The sequence below is a fragment of the Aulonocara stuartgranti genome, assembly GCF_965226115.1.
Source record: "Aulonocara stuartgranti genome assembly, chromosome: 19".
Lineage (NCBI taxonomy): Eukaryota > Metazoa > Chordata > Actinopteri > Cichliformes > Cichlidae > Aulonocara > Aulonocara stuartgranti.
Window position 1 is genome coordinate 12,069,303 of NC_138955.1, and position 20,547 is coordinate 12,089,849.

Consider the following 20,547-nt stretch of genomic DNA (forward strand, 5'->3'; position numbering starts at 1 on the left):
CCACCCCTGAGAGATAGCGTAGGTTAGAGCAGGTGGTAAGTTGCCAGGCTTCCCTCTAGCTCCAGGTCAACCTTAAATACGGGAGTGTCTCAGCTGTCAATAACATGAGGATATGGAGTCATCAACAGATCCAGAGAAGCAACATTTGATTGAGACTCATTCGGAGCCTCTTGTGTGGTACGTCTTCATTTTTCATTTGACCTCCTGAAACACCAAAGTTCAACACAGATGGCTTTAAAACTGTTGACTTCCACATTGAGCCAGCCTAAGTGTAGATCTTCCGTCTTGTGTCAGGGTGAGCGGTCCAGAGAAAAAGTGCTCAGACTCAGAATTCAGTGAAGACACCCTCAGTGTGGAGGGGCTGTGGCAGCACGAATGGCTCTGCCAAGAGGCCAATTGGAGGTCGGTGACTGAAAGGGACTCGAGATGTTTGGCCAGAAAGAAGCTTTTCACTGCATGTGCCGTCAGCCTTGTGTTCATGACAGGAGAGGCTATTGGTGAGACAAAAGACTCATCACAAATTTCCATGCCAGCAACTCTGATTCTGCCAAAAAAAATGAAGTTTACCTATATTCGTTTTTTACTGTGTCATGCATAAATATGTAAAGCTTGCTGAGTTTGAATCGCTCCATACAAACTTGATCTTAAAGTGACACACTCAGGCTTCCTCTGCCCAAACACACATACGGTTTCCTCTGCAGGTGGATACGCCGCCGGCAGTCTGGCCATCATGACGGACGCAGCTCACCTTCTGACTGATTTTGTCAGCATTGTAATCAGCATCTTCTCTCTGTGGATCGCATCAAGGCCTCAGACAGGAACCATGACTTTTGGATGGTATCGAGCTGGTAGGAACAAGGTTCTCACGAGTAGCTCTCAAGAATACACTCACCAGCCACTTTGTTAGGTACACAGGTTAAGATTCATTAACCGAAGTAGCAGTACAACATAGAAGGGTCAGAATTTGGAATAAACAAGTCAAAAGAATGAATCTGTCCTGCCTTGTATCGACAGTTTAGGCTGGTGGAGGTGCTGATGTTATGGTGGGATATTTTCTTGGCACACTTTGGATCCCTTAACTGAGCATCATTTAAATGTCACTTTTGATGGCAGCATCCTGCAGGAGAACAAACAAAGCTCACATCATGTCAAGCTGGTTTCTCGAACATGACAGCAAGTGCACTGTACTCAAATGTCCTCCACAGTAAATAGATCTCAATCCAGTAGAGCAGGGATGTGGTGGATGTGGACTGTGTGCCATAATCATGTGAATATGGACCAAAAGCTTTCAGCTCATTGTTAAATTTGTACCATGAAGAATTCAGGCAGTTCTGAAAGCAAAAGGGCGTCCAACCCGATACTAGCAAACTGCCCATTGAATTTATGTGCACATTAGTCCATATGAGTTGCACGTACTCATATCCTTCATATTTTCGGGGCCATTTCTGACTCTGTTACTGTTTCACGCAGAGATTCTGGCCATGTTTCTATCAGTCGTGTCGATCTGGGCCGTGACAGTAGTGCTCGTCTTATCAGCCGTGCAGAGGATCTCCGACGGGGAATACGAGATTGACAGTGAGATCATGCTCATAACATCAGGCTGTGCTGTGGGGGTCAATGTCCTGTAAGTGTGCCGAGCTTACTTTATGGATTATTTCTGCTTGGTTTAGGGGGGCAGTCAGCAGCGATGAGTGATGACGTCTATGCTTTGTTTTACCCAGGATGATCCTGATCTTGCATCAGCCTGGCAACTCACATGGCCACAGCCATGGGTTTGCCACCAACCTGACCCAGAGGGACAAGCATGGGCAGAGGAACGGCCACGGTAATGCAAGTGTGAAGGCAGCTTTCGTTCATGTGGTGGGAGATCTGGTGCAGAGTGTCGGTGTCATGCTGGCTGCCACCATCATCCACTTCTGGGTCAGTGTAAGATTAAAAATAACAGTTAAATAACAAAAATAATCAGGATGGGCTTGATACAGCACTGTACTCTCCAAGTACTCAATATCACTCCATCAATTGTTTCTGATCATATTTCTGTCTTCTTCACAGCCTGAATATAAAGTAGCAGATCCAATTTGCACCTTCCTGTTCTCTCTTCTCGTTATTGGGACAACGCTTCCTGTCACAAAGGATGTTTTCAGGATACTGCTGGAAGGTAAACACACTTCCCTCCGCCTGTGGTGACGTTCAGATTTTAGCGACAGTTTAACGTGTGTATTTTCTGAAGGCGCTCCTCGGGACGTGAGTTTCGGTGCCGTGAGAGAGCTGCTGCTGTCTGTAGGAGGAGTCACCGCCATTCACAGTTTACACATGTGGAGCCTCAACACGACTCATTCTCTGCTTTCCGTGCACCTTGCCACAGGTAAGAGGCGAAGACGGTACTGTTATGTGGAGAGGAAGCAGAACCTGCGCTAAAGCCCAGTAAAAAACAGAATTTCCAGTTTTATTATGCTGTTGCCAAATATAAGTTACTTGAAAAATATGGCAAAAAACAGAATTTTTTTTTTGTTATTTTCTGCTTTTGAAGTTGATATCACTGAAAATAGATACATATAAAAATCAAATAAGACTTGGAAATCCATAATAGTCTATTGCAAATCTGTCTGCAGATTTTTGGGAGTGCCCACTGCCCCCTTGCCCCTCCCTTGGTGGTGCCCCTGCTAAAACTATGGAGGTTTAATTAGAAATGAAACACCACACGCCCATCCTGCGCCTTTTATCCTGGTCCTGTAAACATTTGTTTATTGTTTGATCAGAGTGTTTGTATTCTAAGTAAATAGGATGGAAAACCCTTTGGCAAATATTGATCTATTACAGCAGTAATGTAAGGTGCCAGTCAACTGAAAAAGAAAGTTCTTATTGCTTCCACAAGAATTAGGAGGGTAAGAAGCAGCCAGGTGCTGCTAATCAGATGCACGTGATTAAATGATCATCAGCAAATGATTAATTCATTGATGAACTCTATAGAAGTAAAGGTTTTTGGCAATTTTCTGGAGCATTCTAGTTCTTTCTAGGAGGGAAGGTCCCAGAAAACTAAAAAAAAAACAAAAACTAAAGAACCTGGCCTTAGTTAACATGTGAAATATTCAAGTCCATTGGTAGCACGTTTAAAAAAAAGACTAAGTATGACTTCTCTGCAAACATAACATGGCGGCACAGGTTTGCAAAGTTGCATCTGAACAAACCACAACACAGGAAGTAATGAAGAATATGGACACAAACACCTCAAAACAACCCCCAAAAGGTTGATTGTGTTCATCTGGACGTAGCGTTTTCAGTGGGAGAAACGTTTCGTCGCTCATCCAAGTGACTTCTTCAGTCTCAGCTGACTGCAGGTTTCCCCAATCTTATAAACAGTACATTTGCCCAATGACTGAAACTAGCACCACTGAATGAACAATGGGCTGTGAGGTCAGTTCATTGATCATTAATATGCAAATTCTCATGACCATTGATCAACAACCACTGATCCATGGCCATGAGTACCATTCATAGAGAGTTGGGGAATGGCTGCAATCACAGCATTGTAAGATGGCGAAAGATGGCCCCTTAGGCCCCCTCCTTGATTCAGAGATGGTCTTTCCCTTTTCACGTAAGTGGCCTCCTTGACTCTGCGCTGCAACCAGCGTTCCTCCCCGTCCAGGATGTGTACATCCTCATCATCAAAGAGTGTCCACTGGCCTGTAGGTGTAAAGAGTCTGCAGAGTCCTGGCCTGGCGAGTTAGCTCTTCTGCGTTGCGCAATCCACTTCACCAGAGGTTGTTTGGTTTCCCTGATGTTGAAATCACGGCAGCCATTCCCCAACTCTCTATGAATATAATCTGATTTATATAGAACACAAAAAACCCACAAGTTCAGCATACACGATAAACAGGTAAAATATTGTCATTTTGGGCTGAAGTTTTATTTACTTCCATGAACTTCTGAGTACAAGCAAAATTCTAGCATCCACAATAAAATGAAGAGGAAGAGTTGAGCCAAAGTTGTAGAAGAAGAGCACTGATGATTAAATCATGTCATTGTCTGTATTTATTTGTTTGTTTGTTTTTTCCAGAGGAAGATGCTGATTCGCAGATCATCCTCAGGAAGGCAACAAGGGTCCTGTGCTCCAAGTTTGGTTTTTCCAGCATCACAATTCAAGTGGAGAGCTGCAGGATTTCGGGCAGCAGTGTAGAGGTTTAAAGTTGACTGAACAGGTGACTGCAAAAGTAAAGGCACTGGGTGCTCCCATTTAACAGCTTCATATTTGGGACTGAGGCGGCACGGTGGTTAGCACTGTTGCCGCACAGCAAGAAGGTCCTGAGTTCAATTCCACCATTGGGGTCTTTCTGTGTGGAGTTTGCATGTTCTCCCCGTGTTTGCGTGGGTTCCCTCCGGGTACTCCAGCTTCCTCACACCGTCCGAAGACATGCAGCTTGTAAAGCTTATAAATATGCACAGTATAATGCCATCACTACAATATACATGTTTTACACACTCCTTTTGTTGTTGACATTTACAGGCTGTGTGCAAAATGCCACACTCTTCAAATTCATGCCAACTAATATTTTTACGTCCAGTAGATGTCCTACTAGAGCAAATGAAGCTTCAAGACGCTTTGCGCTGGGGTGAACCAACTGGATGAAAAGCTTCAGTGCTTCATGAAGCTTCATCTGCCCATCACTACATACTGCAACAACATGGGAATAGAGCAGCAGATACTTGTCTTTGAGTGAAGATATAAGGTGATAGGTAATACAAATAACTGCAACTTGAATCTTTACTGAAGCTCAGTATTTGACACAGAGTTCAAGTCCACTGCTGTAATAACTAATAATGATAAATATTATAACTTTAATATTGGCCAATAAAAAATATACTACTATATAGGAACATAGTGAAGACTAATTATTTAAGAGAATAAAGAGAGGTTAGTTTATTTTGGAGACAAGCTCCATTTATTAAGAAAATTTTAAAAAGGCAGGAACGCTATTTAGAGATTTGTGGGTGGCTCTTAAAAGAGCCGTTGTGGGGACGTCACTGGGACTTCAAATAGGCTATTCTTTTGGTTGTCAAGACACTGCTCCCTCCACCGAGAAGTGGGCCATGAACTTCTCCCTCACCAGGACAGCCTCTCTGGAGAAGTTGTTGGCTGCCACATGACCCAGGCCTTGCAACGGCCAGAATTAAACCAGGTCTAAATAAAACAAATAAGGACTTTATAAGCCAGACCTTCTGAGTATCACTACAAAGATTACAAACAGTGGTCCTCATACCACAGTTTGATATCAGCAAACACCGAGAGCATACATTGATATGACACCACAGCCATGCTATCATTGCAAACACTGATAACACAGCATAAATCGAATTAATTTAATTTGATGTTCATTTTATGGAATACTATGTTAGCTTTATGATTTCACTACCAGAAATAACAGAAATCCAACTATCCACAAACTGTCTCATGACTCCACAGAATATTTTCCCTAAGGTCTTGGGGATCATCAAGACGGGGTTTTTTTGGAAAACTTAAGAGGTGTTACGACCCGGCTCGAGGCCGCAACATAAAAAAGGAGGCGAATATCAGAGTGTAAGTGAGAAGAGGTTTTAGCTTAAAATAGCATCGCAGGTTGGCTCAAATGGCTGGTGCCACAAAGGCAAAGACTGGTGAGCTTCCTGAAAAGCCTGCCTCAGGTATGCTTTTATTTACACCTTATTGGTGTGGCCAATTAGCAACAGCTGAACACACTGAGATTAGGGGCTGCAGAGGAGCGTAACACCACCTCCCTCAAAAGGGTTCCTCTAGGACCCCTAAATTTATTAAGCCAAAGCCAAAACTTGAGCACTTTATCACCTGCTCTCCTGACACAAAACTAAATACTCGCATTTCTTTAGTTGGTATCTTTAAGCATGGATGCCCCTGCATGAGGATTTAAAGTTGCCACACTGAATGCACAGAGTAACATGTGACCAACATGAGTACAGCAGTCAAACCCAAAAGGATTATTCAACCTACTACAACACAAAATGAGAGCAGCCACGAATAATCACATTCACAAGTGATCTGTGGTCTCCACCACACAAACGGTCACTTACAAGTGGCCTCATACCACAAAAAGTTACTGTAATATACAAAATTCAGTAAAGCAAGCATACTAGTGAACAACCACAAAATGGAGAGCTATAGCCACACAACGATCACATCAAGGGTGGCTCAGCACCCCGCAGTGTTATTGCCATCACCTGGCCAACAACACTCACAAGTGATCCAACTAAAGTGGCCATATTCCCCACAACACTAAAGGTCACTGATACATTAACGGAACAGACATGGTGTACTCTCTATGCCAACTAAAAAACTGCTCACCTGCCTCAGCTATAAGACCATAATGGATTCACTTGGCACAATAATTGGCTTTTGAAGTAACACCCTTTCAGATTTGTAACATTTGCAGTATCAACACCACCGCTGTGTGACGTTTGAATCGCCTTTCATCACACACACGTCTGTCACTAAGACATTTTGCAGTTATAAAATTCTAAACTTGAATTTTTTTCTCGTGAATTAAAATATTTTTTCATATGAACCTTCTTTTTTTCCCCCACCCTTTTCTTTACTTCTGTCTGCACCTTGCTTCACTCAATAGCTCTCCAGTGCTCGCTAGAACAGATTTGGTTTGTTTTTTGCAGCATCAGTTTCAATTTATTTCAACTGACAATCCAGGTCAAATGAAGGACGCTCCCTCAGATCATACAGGCACATAATTATGAGGTACTAATTTTTTCAAACAATACATACAAAAGAGTCTTAGCACATTATTAAGGACGGTATAGTAAGAGTTAGTCTGGATTGAAACCAGGTCAAAGCAAGCAATGAAATGTTAAACATAGATATGAAATTCCTAATAGGTAGAGATTATTCCGATATGCATTTTTTAAGGTTTTTCTTTTTTTTTTTTTGGGATGTACTGTAACAGTTTAGTTTAACAAACAGTAAAAAAAAACCAACAAATCTAGGTAGTTATTAGTATATCACGTAACAAAACACTTTCTGGCGTGATGAGCCCAAAAATTTGCAGATAAGAATTGTTCAGCATGACAAAAATTCCTGGTTTCAACACACTTTCTGGAAAAGCAGTCTTCAATGTGCGGACTTGGGGTCTCCATCTTTCCAGTAGTTTCTGTGGGCCTCCTGGAACATGTCCTTGCATGCGATTTTAGCTTTGAGTTTCGAGCAAATGAGAAAGGAGCCGCCCATTTTTCTGTGGAGGGAGTAGGTTTCCTCTGGCGGTGGCGTGAGACGCTCTTTCAGCATCACTGGGATGAGGTTGTGGATGCGCTCAGTTGTGCTCTGCATTCCAAAGTCAAAGGGCTTTTCTGAGTTGAAGGCCTCTCCGAGGATCATCACCGCATCCACGTGGGCGTTCTCCATCGCCTTAATGCAGAAGACAAGAAAAATGATCAAGAGGCTTTCAAGTAAAAGTTCAGCATGTACAGAAACCTGCTCCTCTGCTTTTAGACGAAGAGATCAATATTAATTTTATTTGTGTTGAATAGGACGCTGCACCCAGCATCTTGCAACAGAGACTGGAAACAAGCTGAAATAATCCCCTCCATCAGCACTTCTAAAGCTAACACTTCATTCATCGTTGGTCCCATATTTATTTTGCAGGAGGACATGCAGCCAGACTCAATAAATATTTCCTCTACCACAAGAGCTGCAAATGTGATTAAAGACACACAGGCCTGCTCTCAGCCTCAGGGAATAACTGGAGTTATGTGAAGAGACAGACTGAACAACACTGGAACACACTAAACCCACACAAGAACTGTAGTAAGACGAGAGAGCAATGTGATCTTCAGGCACCATATAATAAAGAGAACAAAAAAAAAAAAAAAAAAAAAAGAAATTGTCCACAGTATATACTCTAAGTCATTTTTACTATCATCTCATAATAGTTCCTGTATAATAAAAACCAAGATAGCGAGACTGTTCACAAAATATGAGTGCTGTTGTAGTTCCTGTTGGGTGCCACTAGAGGTCGCTAAAGAACACCTAGTAAATACTTTGAGTGACCGAATATTTCAAAACATTTTCAATAAAAATATGGTGCATTTCAGAAGCTCCTCTCAATCTTACTTTGAACACAGTAAAATTGCTGTTTGACTGCATGAACCTTTCATGTCTTTTACGCTACATTCAAAAATACAACAACAGACAAATCATAAACATAAACTCACAGCTACTGTTGAACTGAATCACAGTGTGGTGCGGTTCATTAGTAAAATTTACAATGTCCGTTTCTCACCTTTGACTCGTATCCTGTGAGGAACTTCATTTCTCTGGATTTCAGTAGGACGCCTTCTCTGTCCTGATCTGCAGCTGCTTTTATAATCTGAGTGAGAGAAATCGCACCAGACGGTTTCACATGACAAAAAGATATTTCTCAACTGAAACTTATTGAAATTCTTGTCTGCACAACAATAAAGCACATCATCTGTCTTAACCTGTGTGGTTAACAGATATTCTCACAGCAAAATGACAAAAACAGAGTAACTTGAAAAGGACTGCAGTCCTGTCCCACGATTCAACAGCTTGTAGAACCACCTTTAGCAGCATTAACCTGAAGAACTCGTTTTCTGCACGGCTTTATGAGTCTCTCACAACATTGTGGAGGACTTTGGCCCACTCTTCTTTATAGTGTTGCTTCAATTCAGTTTCTGGGACCACAGCATTTCAATCAGCTTGAGATCTGGACATTGGGCTTTTGCTGCACCTCGATTCTTCTCTTTTTTCAGCCATTTTGTTCTAGACTGGCTGCTGTGCTTTGGATCATCGTACTATTGCATTTAGCTGCAAACCAAACCAAATCATCACCCCTACACCATCACGGTGTTTCACAGCTGATACGAGGTGTTTGTGCTGATATGCTGTGTTTGGTTTTCTCCAAACATGGAGCTGTGCTTTCGTCTCATCGGTCAAAATGACTTTAACATGTTAACTGAGGTCTGCAGAGTGTGAGATGTAGCTATTGGGTTTTTTTGGGTGACTTTACAGGGAAACGCCTAAATGCTCCAGACCAGAAAACTCCAAAAACCTCTGTTCTCTATAGAGGTGCTCACACTTGCCGATGTTCATTCAATCAAGCACATTTCATTAGCAGTCTTGCCTGCTTAATTCTGTCAATCGAAGCAGTGTGCTAAGTTTTTCACATCCTTTTTTCATATTTGTATGTGTTTAGTTTCTTGATAGTCTTCATGAACACTATTTTCCAAATACAAAACAAAATGTTGTAATTACAAGTAATAATCTAAGTGTACTTCATGTGACCAGAATTATCTGGACCTAGAATGGGTTAAGGAGCAGCCAATGTTCAAGAAACATTAGAAGAATATTTATAAAGAAATGACATAACATTTGCACATCACTGTTTGAGAACTAGATAAACTAAATTCTCAAGCAGGTGTATGCATCTTTTTGTTTTTAAATTCATGTAGCATAATAGCCAGTGGGGGCAACACAGTGTACAACAACAATGAGAACACTTCTCACCTCAATGTAGGTATCAGTAAAATGCTTGTTAAATCCTCGAGTAGCTCCAAAATCCAGCAGCGCAACCTGACGTGAAGTCATAAAAAAACAGAAAACACGCATCAGTGAAAAGGAGAAAGATTAAATCCACGCGTGTCGCTGGTATAACTTGGGCAAACTGACCTTATGAGTTTGTGGATCAAAGAAGAAGTTGGACCAGTTCGGATCGGTTTGCATGTATCTGAACTCAAAAAGCTCCCTCAGGCATAAAATAAGGATCTGCTCACAAATCTGGCAGAAGGAGAGACAACTGGAAGTGACATGAGTGGGTGCTGATACTTAAATAGTTATCTCTGCTACATGCTGCCATGTCTCAGGGTTTTTTATTTTATTTTAAGGTGGCATGTACCTCATCTTGGCAGAGCACAGGTGTTAACTATACTGTAAATAGTGTAGAGTTCAGAGCAGAGTGAAGCTCTTAAAGGCATACCTCATTCCTGAGTTCCTGAGGGAGATGTGTGGCCTTGTCCAGCGGGAAACCAGGCACCAGTGTTGTGGTGAGAACCTGCTTATTGCTTAGCTCGTCTATCACATCAGGCACACAGAAGAAGGGGTGATCCTCCAGCAGCTCGCTACCAAACACACAGCAACAAAGTCAGAAGAAGCGTGCAGATAACCCTTATCTGGCCCTTCAGGTGCTCTGTTACAGCACAGTGCAAATGTCTTGAGCCACCTATTTCTTTACATTTTGCTTCCAAGGGGCCAGATGTTTTTGTCTGGTCTTGAGCAATAATTCTCCGACCTTTCTGAAGGGCTTTCAAAGTTTTTTCTTTGGAAAACCTGGAGAACTGAAACGATCCCAACAGAAGGGTGGCTGTCAAGAAACCGTTTTTAAGGACAGGCTGAGGTACACACAGTTATACAAGAACTGGATTGAAAATTGCTGGCGACAGATCTCATTGAGTGCTGCATTTTAGCCAGTGGAAATTCAGAAAAGTACTGTTGGATGTTGATTTTAATTTTTGCCGTATTGTTGCAATGGCGGACTGTCAAACTGGATTGCCCAATGTGGGATAAATAAAGTTATCTGAATGTGAGCCACCATGCAAGACCGTCTGAAAAAACATCTGATTGGCAGTTGCTTCATTTTTCAGCATGATAATGACGCCAAACACACTGTCGGTACAGTAAAAGCACACCTAGACACACACACATAATATGAAAGCTTGTCTAAGAGAGTTCAGGCTGTATTGAAGAATAATGATGGCCATAACAAATATGGAATTTCAAGCTTGTTAGATTTTTTTATTTTTATGCATTTCCATTTATGTTGGAACGTGTTTCAATAAATACTGCACTCATTTCGTGAGCAAAATGGAAAGAAATGAGGGGTGGGGCTCAAGGCTTTTGCACAGTACTAGTTGCTGTTTGTTGCCAAATGGCTCCTTTGTCAAAGCCGCCTGCTGCTGAAAATGTCAAGGGCATGAACCCAAATCAAAAATATCTTTAGGACTCATTGTGACACAACAAGAGCTGTGAAGGTGTTACTATGGGAACTATATGGGAACAGTAATGTTTGTGTATACTGTATATCATTCATTATGCAGCAGCTATTATTGTAAGTTGTTGCCTGGTAGGACTTTCCAGGAAAAACTGGCAGAGACCAAAGGTTAAAATAAGTTTGTATGTCGTTAAACAAAATCAGAAGGTTCAAAACACTACAAAGTATTTTCTTGTGGATAAGAAATACAGTACAGTAGCTAAAATAGCCAAAAATACCAAAAATAGAGGCACCAACGGTGAAACAACCTGAATGTCTAAGGAGGCGGGAACACAACTGAATTCTGGGAAGTTGACGCAAAAGCCACAGACTATATGAGGAATATTTTTTAAAACTCAAAATCTAAAACCTAACAATGCATTTATACACAAACTGCTAAATAATACAAAAATATTAAAAAATAACAGATAAAGGCCACAAGCCAGACTGTCAATGATGCAGCAGCTCATCTGTCTCACCATGTCATCACAATTCACAGGTGACTGCTCGTAAAACAACAAACGTGATCGTGACCTTGAGCAGTTTTAGTGAAGACCAAGTAGGTGATCACTGTGTTTTACTGAAATCTGAACAGTATTGTGTGAGAAGTAGCGATTGTGGCTAACTGTAGCTAGATGGAAGTTCTGGTGCAAAGCACGCTTCTAGCAAAGACAAATAAAATATTACCCAAGCTTAGAGATGGCACGATACCACTTTTTTATGTCCGATACCGATACCGATATCATAAATTTGGATATCTGCCGATACCGATATGAATCCGATATAGTGTTTTTTAATCAACAAAACTGTTTTTAAAATATCTTTCTGCATTTTGTATAAGTTCATACTCAAGTTTAAAACAACAACTACACTAAAGCTATTCTGTTATACCTGTATGCAAAAAAAAATATTTCATAGTTCAGCAATACTGATCAATCTAATAAACTTAAACCTACACCATCCTCCCTATTCTGGTATTTTAAAGAGTACTTAGCATAAATATTAAGCAACCTAACTAATAGGGTTCCAACTCCCAGCAACAACAAAAATAAATAAATAAAAAATAGGGAACCACCCCTCACGCTCCACCTCATGATGCTTAATCGACGTAATCAACCTTAATTTGATGCAGTGTGAAAAAAAAAAAAATACACAGAAATCAATTATTTTTCAAGAAATATTAAATAGATTCAACATCTTTCTTCAACAAAATTGCAGACTGCACAGATGGTACCTTCCCAAAGGAAAAAGTACTATAGCTTACTAGGGTATATTAGACTTAACAGTTACTATATACAATAATGGACTTCTATACATTTTACATCAGATTAAAACTTTGGGTGTAAGATTCAGATAAATATTAAATAATTAAAAGCTCGACATTTTAAATGAGAATAAGAAAGAAAAGTATGTCTTTGTGCCCCCTTTTCCCTGTTAATGCCCTATCGGCCCCCCTGGCTAAACTTTCCTAGATCCGCCCCTGCACAGTTACCAGCCGTCAGCTACGTAGAAAAAGATCCTGGAGTAGAAAGTAATAATAAATAAATTCTAACAACAGCTGATCAAGCTTAAACGTGCTGCTGTTGTTTATCCACTGGTTTCCTCTTTCTGGTGCAAAGTGGGCCAAAAGCAAACAAGAGACACGACTGGCGACAGAAAAGCCGATCAGCTGATCATTAAGCAGTTTCATGATTGAAGTAGCAGCCGGAGAGCGAGAGGTAGTCGGTTAAGCTTAACGCAGGAATGCTTTACAAACATTCAGAGATGGACTTACACACTTGCTTTACTTCTCTCGGGGATAACTTTGTCGGAGATGAAATGCCGGGTTGCTAGTGAAGCTCCAAATGCTATCCAGACCACCGACAGGTCCTGCATGCCACAGCCGCTCTATCACGTGATGCATACTGCTCCAACGTGCTAACGTTCTGAGGTGAGTTACGGCGTGTTGCAAGTTTTGTGAGGTGCTTTCGTGAGATTTAATGGATCGGATTACATTTTTTATTTTTTTCCGATATCCGATCCAGTAATTTAGGTCAGTATCGGACCGATACCGATACGTAATATCGGATCGGTCCATCTCTACCCAAGCTTAGTCAATTTAGTAAGAATAAATGCAAACAACTCACTGAAATTTTCTGGCACAATTTGCTTCCCTTATATAATCACATTCCAGCGCCAGCTCTCGACTCATGACCTCAATGAGATGCTCAGGAAATAAACCTGGAAAAAGAGGTCAAATGGAGGGGGGTTGAAAATCATTGCGGTCGAGCTGCAGGTTTACAAAGATCAGACAATAGCAGCTGTTATCCCTAAATGATAAGAAAAATACCTTCAGGCAGTGCGTTGCTTAACCTCAGGGCAGTCATGATATTATTCACGTCACTCTCGATACTCTTTGCTATTCCAGGGTACTGAAGGGAAAGATTTGATTGAGTTATTTTATTCTATTTGACCCACTTAACATCTGCATTTATCTCAGCACAAACACTTCTCTCACCTGAATCTTCATGGCTACCTCCCGGCCATCCTTCATTTTTGCTAAATGGACTTGACCAATGGACGCGGCTGCGAATGGCCTCTCCTCGAAGTATTCCAGTTTGTCCCTCCAGTTTGGGCCGAGATCATTGTAAATGACTTTCTGTAGAGAGAAAAAGGAAAAAAATTAACTGGAGAAATGTAACTTTATTTGTATAGTTTGCCAGCGTTCTCCATACTGTACCATCATCTGCTTAGTAGGCATGAAGTCTGCACTCTGTCGAACACGCTCAAAGATTTTAGCCAGCTGAGGGTTGATAAAGGCGTCATCTGACAAACAAAAACGAAAAGTACAGAGCGAATGAAACACATGATGATGCCTATAGGGTAAGAACCGTTTAAAAAAATAATAATCCAGGTGTTATTGAAAAGACAGGAGGCAGAGCTGAAATTTAGGATTAAAAATGAATTGAAAATGCTCAGGGTGAGACTTGCAGATGTGCAGAGGATGTGGATATGCTGGATAAAGGATGGAGCTGCCAGGAGGGGGAAAAGAGGAAGCTCACAGATGATTCATCGATGTTGTGAAGGGGGACATGCAGAGAGTTGGTGTCACAAAGGAGGATGACAGGGATAGAGTGAGGTGACCCCTAATGGGAGCAGGTAAATGATGAAGAAGTAGTAAAAACAATCTTCTGGTACTGTACGTTTTCAAGTGTGCAAAACCGATAGTCTTAATTAAATCCTTGCTTTTAAATGAAAAAATACCTCAAAGCTTAAATTTGGCTAGCTGGTATCATGAAGTAAGTTAGACTACAGCTTAAATGGTGCCTTAAAGGAGAGATGAGAATGAACCAAAACAGGGTCCAGACCATAGCCGAGTTAGGTTTAACACTATAGGTCCATCACTAAGATCAATCTCTTTCACATAAATTAAGCTGTAAAATACATACATTTAAAATATAAATATAACCATTTAATGCAGCTTTACTGTAGTAGAGACAAGCGTTTCCCTATAAATTATTTTATTATCTAATAATATATTCAAAATGTAAATAAGTTTACTGTCATATGGGAAGAAAAACAACAGATCCTCTTGCTGAAAAACTGGAAATAGTTGTTCTGTATTTTTAACGTGAAAACTAATAACGCTAATAATCACAAACGGTTTCACTTCTACTCTCCTTGCAGATAAGGATCGTTTGAAAGCTGAAGAGATACTAAACGGACCTTGAAGTGACACCGTTTTGTCAACAGCTTCTTTTTCCCCTCAAGGTCAGTATTAAGATAAAGTTAACGAAGTTAGCTGATGATAACGCTGAAACTGTGTCATGGCTGGCTACCATGTCAGTTTGGATAAGGGAAAATAAAGCTTCTACAAACATCTTTAAAACAAGTGTTGTTGAACAATCTTGTGATTTCTTTTAAAAGTTTGCCAAGGATTAATGTTTCAAAAAATGCTTGGCTGAAGGATTTTATCGCAGGGATCATACATGACTGCACAGGCCAGAGCTGAAAAACATGTCTGCGCTGTAAACATGCTTTTTAAAGCCAACAGTCAGGCTAGACTCTGCCACCTACAATAACTCCACGGGAATTGCACGTATTGTGTACAGCTGGCCCGGTGTTTATTTTTGGGGATGACATTTTAAAGTTGGTGAAGTGATCTCAGCAGACAGTAGGCATGTTTAGTCTGTGATGGAAGTTGAACCTTTATTTGTACACAGACACATGTGGGTTTCCTGCTTATAATATGCCTCAGCAGTTTGTCCAGATCCTCATGTCCTTGTATCACGCGAGATCAGTTAATACGGTATCACTAAAGATTAACTTCTGCTTGTGTTTACAGTGATTAAAACAGCTAAGATCCATTAAGGTGCATCACTCAGGTGTATGTGTATCTGTACCTCACCTTGAATACTGAGCATCTGTCCAATTTTTAGAGCAGCACCTCGAACTTTGCAAAGCGTCCGGACAATTCTTTGAGCGTTGGCTTCAGAGAGGAAAGCATTCGAATCCATTATGGCCTTTTTGTTACCTAGAAAACACAAAAACTGTTTATAACATGTGCCAAGACAACTCGCAACGGAACACGTGTCTTTGAAAAATGCATCAATCCACAACAAATCCCACCATTTTTCTTATATTCCAAAATGTGCAAATCCTTTTTATCCCAGCACATTTTGCTTTCTCTGTCTTAAAGTGTCCCCACTTCCTAGATGTTTAGTGGGGTTCAGGTCAGGTGAGTGGGGAGGAAAGACTAAAAGCTTTAAGATAATCTGCTTGATCGTGCTTTGTGTGTACAGCTCACTGAGGCCCAGCTATATTTATAAGAGGTGAAAAATGTCTCCAAGATGATTTTCTTGAACAAGATTCTGATGAGTGGATCGACTGAACACAAGCTTCAGTGGAAGGTTACATCCAGAGGAAATGTGACCTGCTGCTCAAAGCAAGCAACATAATCAATACCACTAATCTGCTTAAGTTCGACTCCTGACCTAGAGCCAATGAAGCATCTACAATATCGCTTTCTAACTTTTAGTCACAACATTACACATTTTTTTAACATCAATTTAAATCCACAGACTTTCCATTTTTATTTCCATGTTTTTGTGAAATGCAGAAGTTTTTTTTGGTAGGATCAGGCTTTTTGATGCCAGCGTTTTTAGCGGGATGTTACATAGCTGATTGTTTCTTCTGTACAAAATCTCAGAGCCCCTTATTTACAAACAAAACATTACAATAGTGTCCTGCATTTCCCCGAACATTAAACTAGTCACTGATATTCTGTGCTTGCGTAAGCTTTCTGCTTCCACATAAAAAAATATTGAACTCCAATATCCAAAATTAGACTACCTGGACATTCTGACGATAAACCGGCAGGTATGTAGTTTACTCACGATTGCTTATCTTAACAGTCTCAGTTAAATGACAGGTCAGCTGTGCAGGTTTAGAGGAGCAGCTATAGCTTTCCTGGCATCATTAGCAAAGCCCAAACATGAGGATCAATCTCAGCAGACTCGTAAAGCAAAAGTCTCCTGCTGTCACCTCGTTCTTTGGGTTTTAAACTCTTCTTGACCACTTCTGCGATTGCTCCGATGCCAAGTCCAACTGCCAGACCTGCAAAAGGAAGTGATTTTTTTTTTTTTAACCAAACAATTCACTGAATAAACTGCTGCAAAGATGAAGTTAACATTACCAGTGTTGGTAACTGCTTGCAAGAGCAGTGTTGCCCTTACAAACAACCTACCTGCATATGATAACTACTGCATAAAAAAAAGAACGTGATAACAACAATCAGCAACCAGACTTGGGTATAATTTCTTAAAGCAGCACCAAGGGAGGCTCAGGGACAAATGGAGGCCAAGAATTAGTGAGAGAAACATTTGATACTTCCACGAGAAGGCAGCTGATGGTTGATTGCACATTTTCCTATTAGCTGGATTCTCAGGCATGTTCCAGTAACGTTTTTTCTGCTACTGATACTCTGTAATTTAAGTCTTGTGAGGGAGCACGTCAGCATTTTCCACAATCTCGCCCCACCTCTTGAAAACTGCTGACCAAGGTCATGAGGTCAGACTCTTTCCACTAAATCCAAAATTAAACTTTGATACCCAAACACTTTACAATATGAGGAATACAAGCAACAGTGGCTATTCCAATTACAAAAAACAGATGTCTGTATAAATGGCATGTTCAGGCTTTGTGAGGGAGTTTCTACTCAAGTGCATTTTGACGTCTCGCTGAGTTAGACTTGGAGGAAGTGCCAGCACTGCCAAACACAAATTGCAGAACTAGTTTGCAGAACTTCTATCGCAAAAAGTCGTTAGTTACAGACTCCATCCAGGATCATGATTTTTAAAAAGGTCAGATTCTCATTTAATATATAAAAATTAAAGTGAGCTCAACATTAAATTGGTTAACGATTTTTGCAGATGTTCTCTCAGTTTAAAGAGCTGCAACTGATTATTTTAAAACACATTTTTGGGGGGAGTGTGATAGGTTTTCAACACTGCTGCTGCTTCACATTCATGCAGATCACACTTTGACAGCACCTGGCAGCAGCCCAGTATTCCCACACAAGCTGGCGTTGTCCAGTACTTGCCCAGTGGAGCAACTCAGGGTCAAATGCCTTACTGAGAGTCACACTTTGTTTTGAGATTTACAGACATTTTTTAATTCAGGTTTTAATGTGACAAATACCATGGTAAAGAAATCACCTACCTCCAAAGTTTACCAGCCTTCCTATCCGTGTGACGGGTACCTTCTTCTCTCGAGCTTTTTCACTAAGCTGAAATCAAAGGAAATAAAATGTAAACACTTCACTGCAGCTGTGAAATACACACTTGCATTTATCATTATCATTAAAACACTCATTTACAGAAAAAAGAGAGAGAGTAGATACCACTTGCGTATGCTGCTTAAAGTCCCTTTTCTTGTTACTCCTTGCTTTATCGATATCCTCCGATGTCAGCCGCCCCACTGTGGTGTTGTCCTGGTTAAAGAGCCTCGTATGTCCAGAGAACAGCCGACTTGACCAGTCTTTGTAGTACCTAAGACCTTTATCACATCTTCCACTGCAGGTCCTCTGATGCCCATTTGCACTTCCTGTTAAGCTTGTACTGAAGCAAGCAGCCATAGTGGAGTATCTGTGAAATGTTGTGCCTCTGTATACGCAGACATCTTTCTGGTTCTCCTAAAAGAACAAAACATGACATTCAGCAACATTTATTTATGCAGCTGTTAAGTAAGGATGGGACAAAATGTTTTTTCGCTTTCTCTTGTGATATGTTACCGAAACGCTGGCGCCAAATATCAATATTTTTATTAAAACAAAGATGATAACTAAACTTCAGGGAAGAAGAGAAGAATCTTGCAGCAGAAAAATGGCAAGAAAGCTAACAAATGTGAATTTAAATATTATAATATTCTTAAATAATAATGACAATACACACAGGCACAGCAATGCTGTTTATAAAAGCATAGTTCCTGTTTTTACCCTTTTAAGTGGTATTATACTATGGTGATATGATGTTGCAGTGATGTGTTGTAGGTGACCACCTTGCAATATACACATTTATCAGTTCAGCAGGATTGCTGTATCATGATATTGTTATTATCGAGGTAAAGGTATTGTGAGAGTACTGTATCATGAGTAGAGATGCTGGGACCAGCCGACAAACTGCAGTCGGGGCATCTCTAATCATGAATAGTGTTCAATGCAATGCAATACAATATAAGTTGTTGATGATGTGTTTAATGGGCACATGCATGTGGAAAAAGCAATATAAAGAGTGGGATAACATGTTACTCATTACATCAAGTAAATAAGAAAAGAAACAATAACTCATAACGTGTAAAACATTACTTTTGGAGTAATGTGAGCTGTTCCCACCCGTGAGGTTTGCAGGTTTGTAGTATCTACAGCACATAAAACCCTTACAGGAAAACCTGCTAACAAATTAGTTCTGTTAAAGTAGAAAATAAACATTACAGCTGTATTCCTCCTGATGCACAGAGCTCTGTATGAAACTCCTATTAAAGTGGAACCGAAGATGGGTTGGCATTTACAGAAATTGGCCCATGCAGAGGCGTTACTAATGAAAGTGTATTATAATAAATACACTGTAAACTGCTATTAGATACAACATCAGTGTTTGGTCTCAATTAACAGGTTACAAAAATACAGTACAAGTTCATGCAGTCGCCTTCAGATCCTTCAGCTTGGTGCAAAAGAGAACCCCTGGTGTAAGGCGTTATAAATACTAAAACCAGGTGTATACAAATCCAGCTTCTACCTGCTTAGTTCAGAGGCTGTTATTTTAGTCCCAAGAGACTATTATTGATTAATTATTAAATATCCAAAGTACAAATCCTTTAATTTTAACTATGAACCTTTATTCCCAACAGCGAATAAATAACAGAAGCAGTGCAGTACACTTGGCAGGCTACTATTTTATTTTCTTTTTCTTTTTTAAATACCCCTATCAGGCTTTAGGAAATGTGTATCCTTCACAGCCTGCTTCACAAACCATCCCCTCTCACTTCTGCTTCTGTACTACCTGCCTCCAGAAGCCTCGATCTACTGCTGCTGATGAGGTCATCGTGACCAAAAAGCAAAAACAGAAGATATCTGCGCTGCATGCAATGTGAAACTTGATCCTAGTCTACAACTGCACAACACCCAAATCACAGCTGACTGCTCACCCTTGCCGTTCCAGTGGTGTGATGAAAGTTTACCAGCCTCTGGTTCCCGGTGACAGTTAGGCCGCCTGGTGGGGCTCTGTGGGCCGCCTGCTTTACCCACTTAAGACTCCTCCAGACCACGGTGTCGCCTGCCATGCTGCAACTGTTAGAAACCTGCAGGGGAGTAAGGTCTTTGAAACAGGTGCTGGGGTGTCATGCAGAGATGTGTGAAGTGGTGTAGCTCTTCTGGGTGAATATCCGTTTATGTTCTCACACTTGAAGAGTACAACAAGACCACGTATAGCACGCTTAAGCAAAACAACGCAAAAGTGTGATATTGACGTTGCTAACAGCCTGGACAAGAAAGGAAAATAATAAAAAAAAAAACTCAAAAACAACAACAACAACACAAAGAGAAGCTTTCAAAACAAACCCGAGACAAAAGGCATGGACAAAGAAACAACTTCCACTCACCACTAATAAAAACTTCGCAACACACGTCCTCCCCGCTCAGTGAGCGTGCACACCAGCAAGCATTGTGCTACTGTAGCATGAGCCACGTTCACCTTGATTTAACTCGACACAATTCCCTTAAAAAACCTCCAGCGGGACGAAGGAAAAAGGCGGGCGACGCGCTGGAGTACGTGCCGATTCTGGCCGAGGCTCCCTCGGAGGAAGTTTAACAAACACGGGCCAATGAGGCAACTTCAGCCGCGGGGTCCAGACATCAACATACACCCTTACTGGCTGGACAAACTGTCAGTCGCCCCTCACACGTCAGCACGCGACCGATTGACGTGTCCTCCAATGGGGCGGTGCGAGATGCGAA

General features: G+C 40.9%; 2 protein-coding genes across 2 annotated transcripts; one reads left to right on the forward strand and one right to left on the reverse strand.

The window, feature by feature from the left end:
- The first annotated feature begins 71 nt into the window (after nucleotides 1-71).
- LOC309695549 (proton-coupled zinc antiporter SLC30A2-like) lies at nucleotides 72-4,827 on the forward strand. Its single transcript, XM_082516269.1, has 8 exons — nucleotides 72-177; nucleotides 295-497; nucleotides 702-848; nucleotides 1,471-1,624; nucleotides 1,722-1,920; nucleotides 2,053-2,158; nucleotides 2,231-2,365; nucleotides 4,058-4,827. The coding sequence occupies exons 1-8, from the start codon at nucleotides 113-115 to the stop codon at nucleotides 4,183-4,185; spliced, it is 1,137 nt and encodes a 378-aa protein (XP_082372395.1). The 5' UTR covers nucleotides 72-112; the 3' UTR covers nucleotides 4,186-4,827.
- A 90-nt stretch (nucleotides 4,828-4,917) lies between these two features.
- coq8ab (coenzyme Q8A-b) lies at nucleotides 4,918-20,547 on the reverse strand. The gene is made up of 15 exons (XM_082516268.1): nucleotides 20,193-20,547; nucleotides 19,740-19,892; nucleotides 17,938-18,228; nucleotides 17,757-17,823; nucleotides 16,581-16,652; nucleotides 15,445-15,570; nucleotides 13,777-13,862; nucleotides 13,555-13,695; nucleotides 13,387-13,468; nucleotides 13,184-13,277; nucleotides 10,008-10,149; nucleotides 9,701-9,808; nucleotides 9,539-9,604; nucleotides 8,295-8,381; nucleotides 4,918-7,420 (listed from the first exon to the last, which is right to left on the reverse strand). The coding sequence occupies exons 2-15, from the start codon at nucleotides 19,872-19,874 to the stop codon at nucleotides 7,127-7,129; spliced, it is 1,791 nt and encodes a 596-aa protein (XP_082372394.1). The 5' UTR covers nucleotides 19,875-19,892; nucleotides 20,193-20,547; the 3' UTR covers nucleotides 4,918-7,126.

What these genes read in the sequence shown, in the direction of transcription:
- coq8ab (XM_082516268.1), bottom strand. Translation starts at nt 19,874, where the DNA reads ATGGCAGGCGACACCGTGGTCTGGAGGAGTCTTAAGTGGGTAAAGCAG. An exon ending in TTAAGCAGCATACGCAAGTG is followed by an intron (nt 17,824 to 17,937) that starts GTATCTACTCTC and finishes CTTTGATTTCAG; the next exon opens with CTTAGTGAAAAAGCTCGAGA. An exon ending in AAGGCTGGTAAACTTTGGAG is followed by an intron (nt 16,653 to 17,756) that starts GTAGGTGATTTC and finishes TTCCTTTTGCAG; the next exon opens with GTCTGGCAGTTGGACTTGGC.
- LOC309695549 (XM_082516269.1), top strand. Translation starts at nt 113, where the DNA reads ATGGAGTCATCAACAGATCCAGAGAAGCAACATTTGATTGAGACTCAT. An exon ending in GCTGTGGGGGTCAATGTCCT is followed by an intron (nt 1,625 to 1,721) that starts GTAAGTGTGCCG and finishes TGTTTTACCCAG; the next exon opens with GATGATCCTGATCTTGCATC. An exon ending in TTCCGTGCACCTTGCCACAG is followed by an intron (nt 2,366 to 4,057) that starts GTAAGAGGCGAA and finishes TGTTTTTTCCAG; the next exon opens with AGGAAGATGCTGATTCGCAG.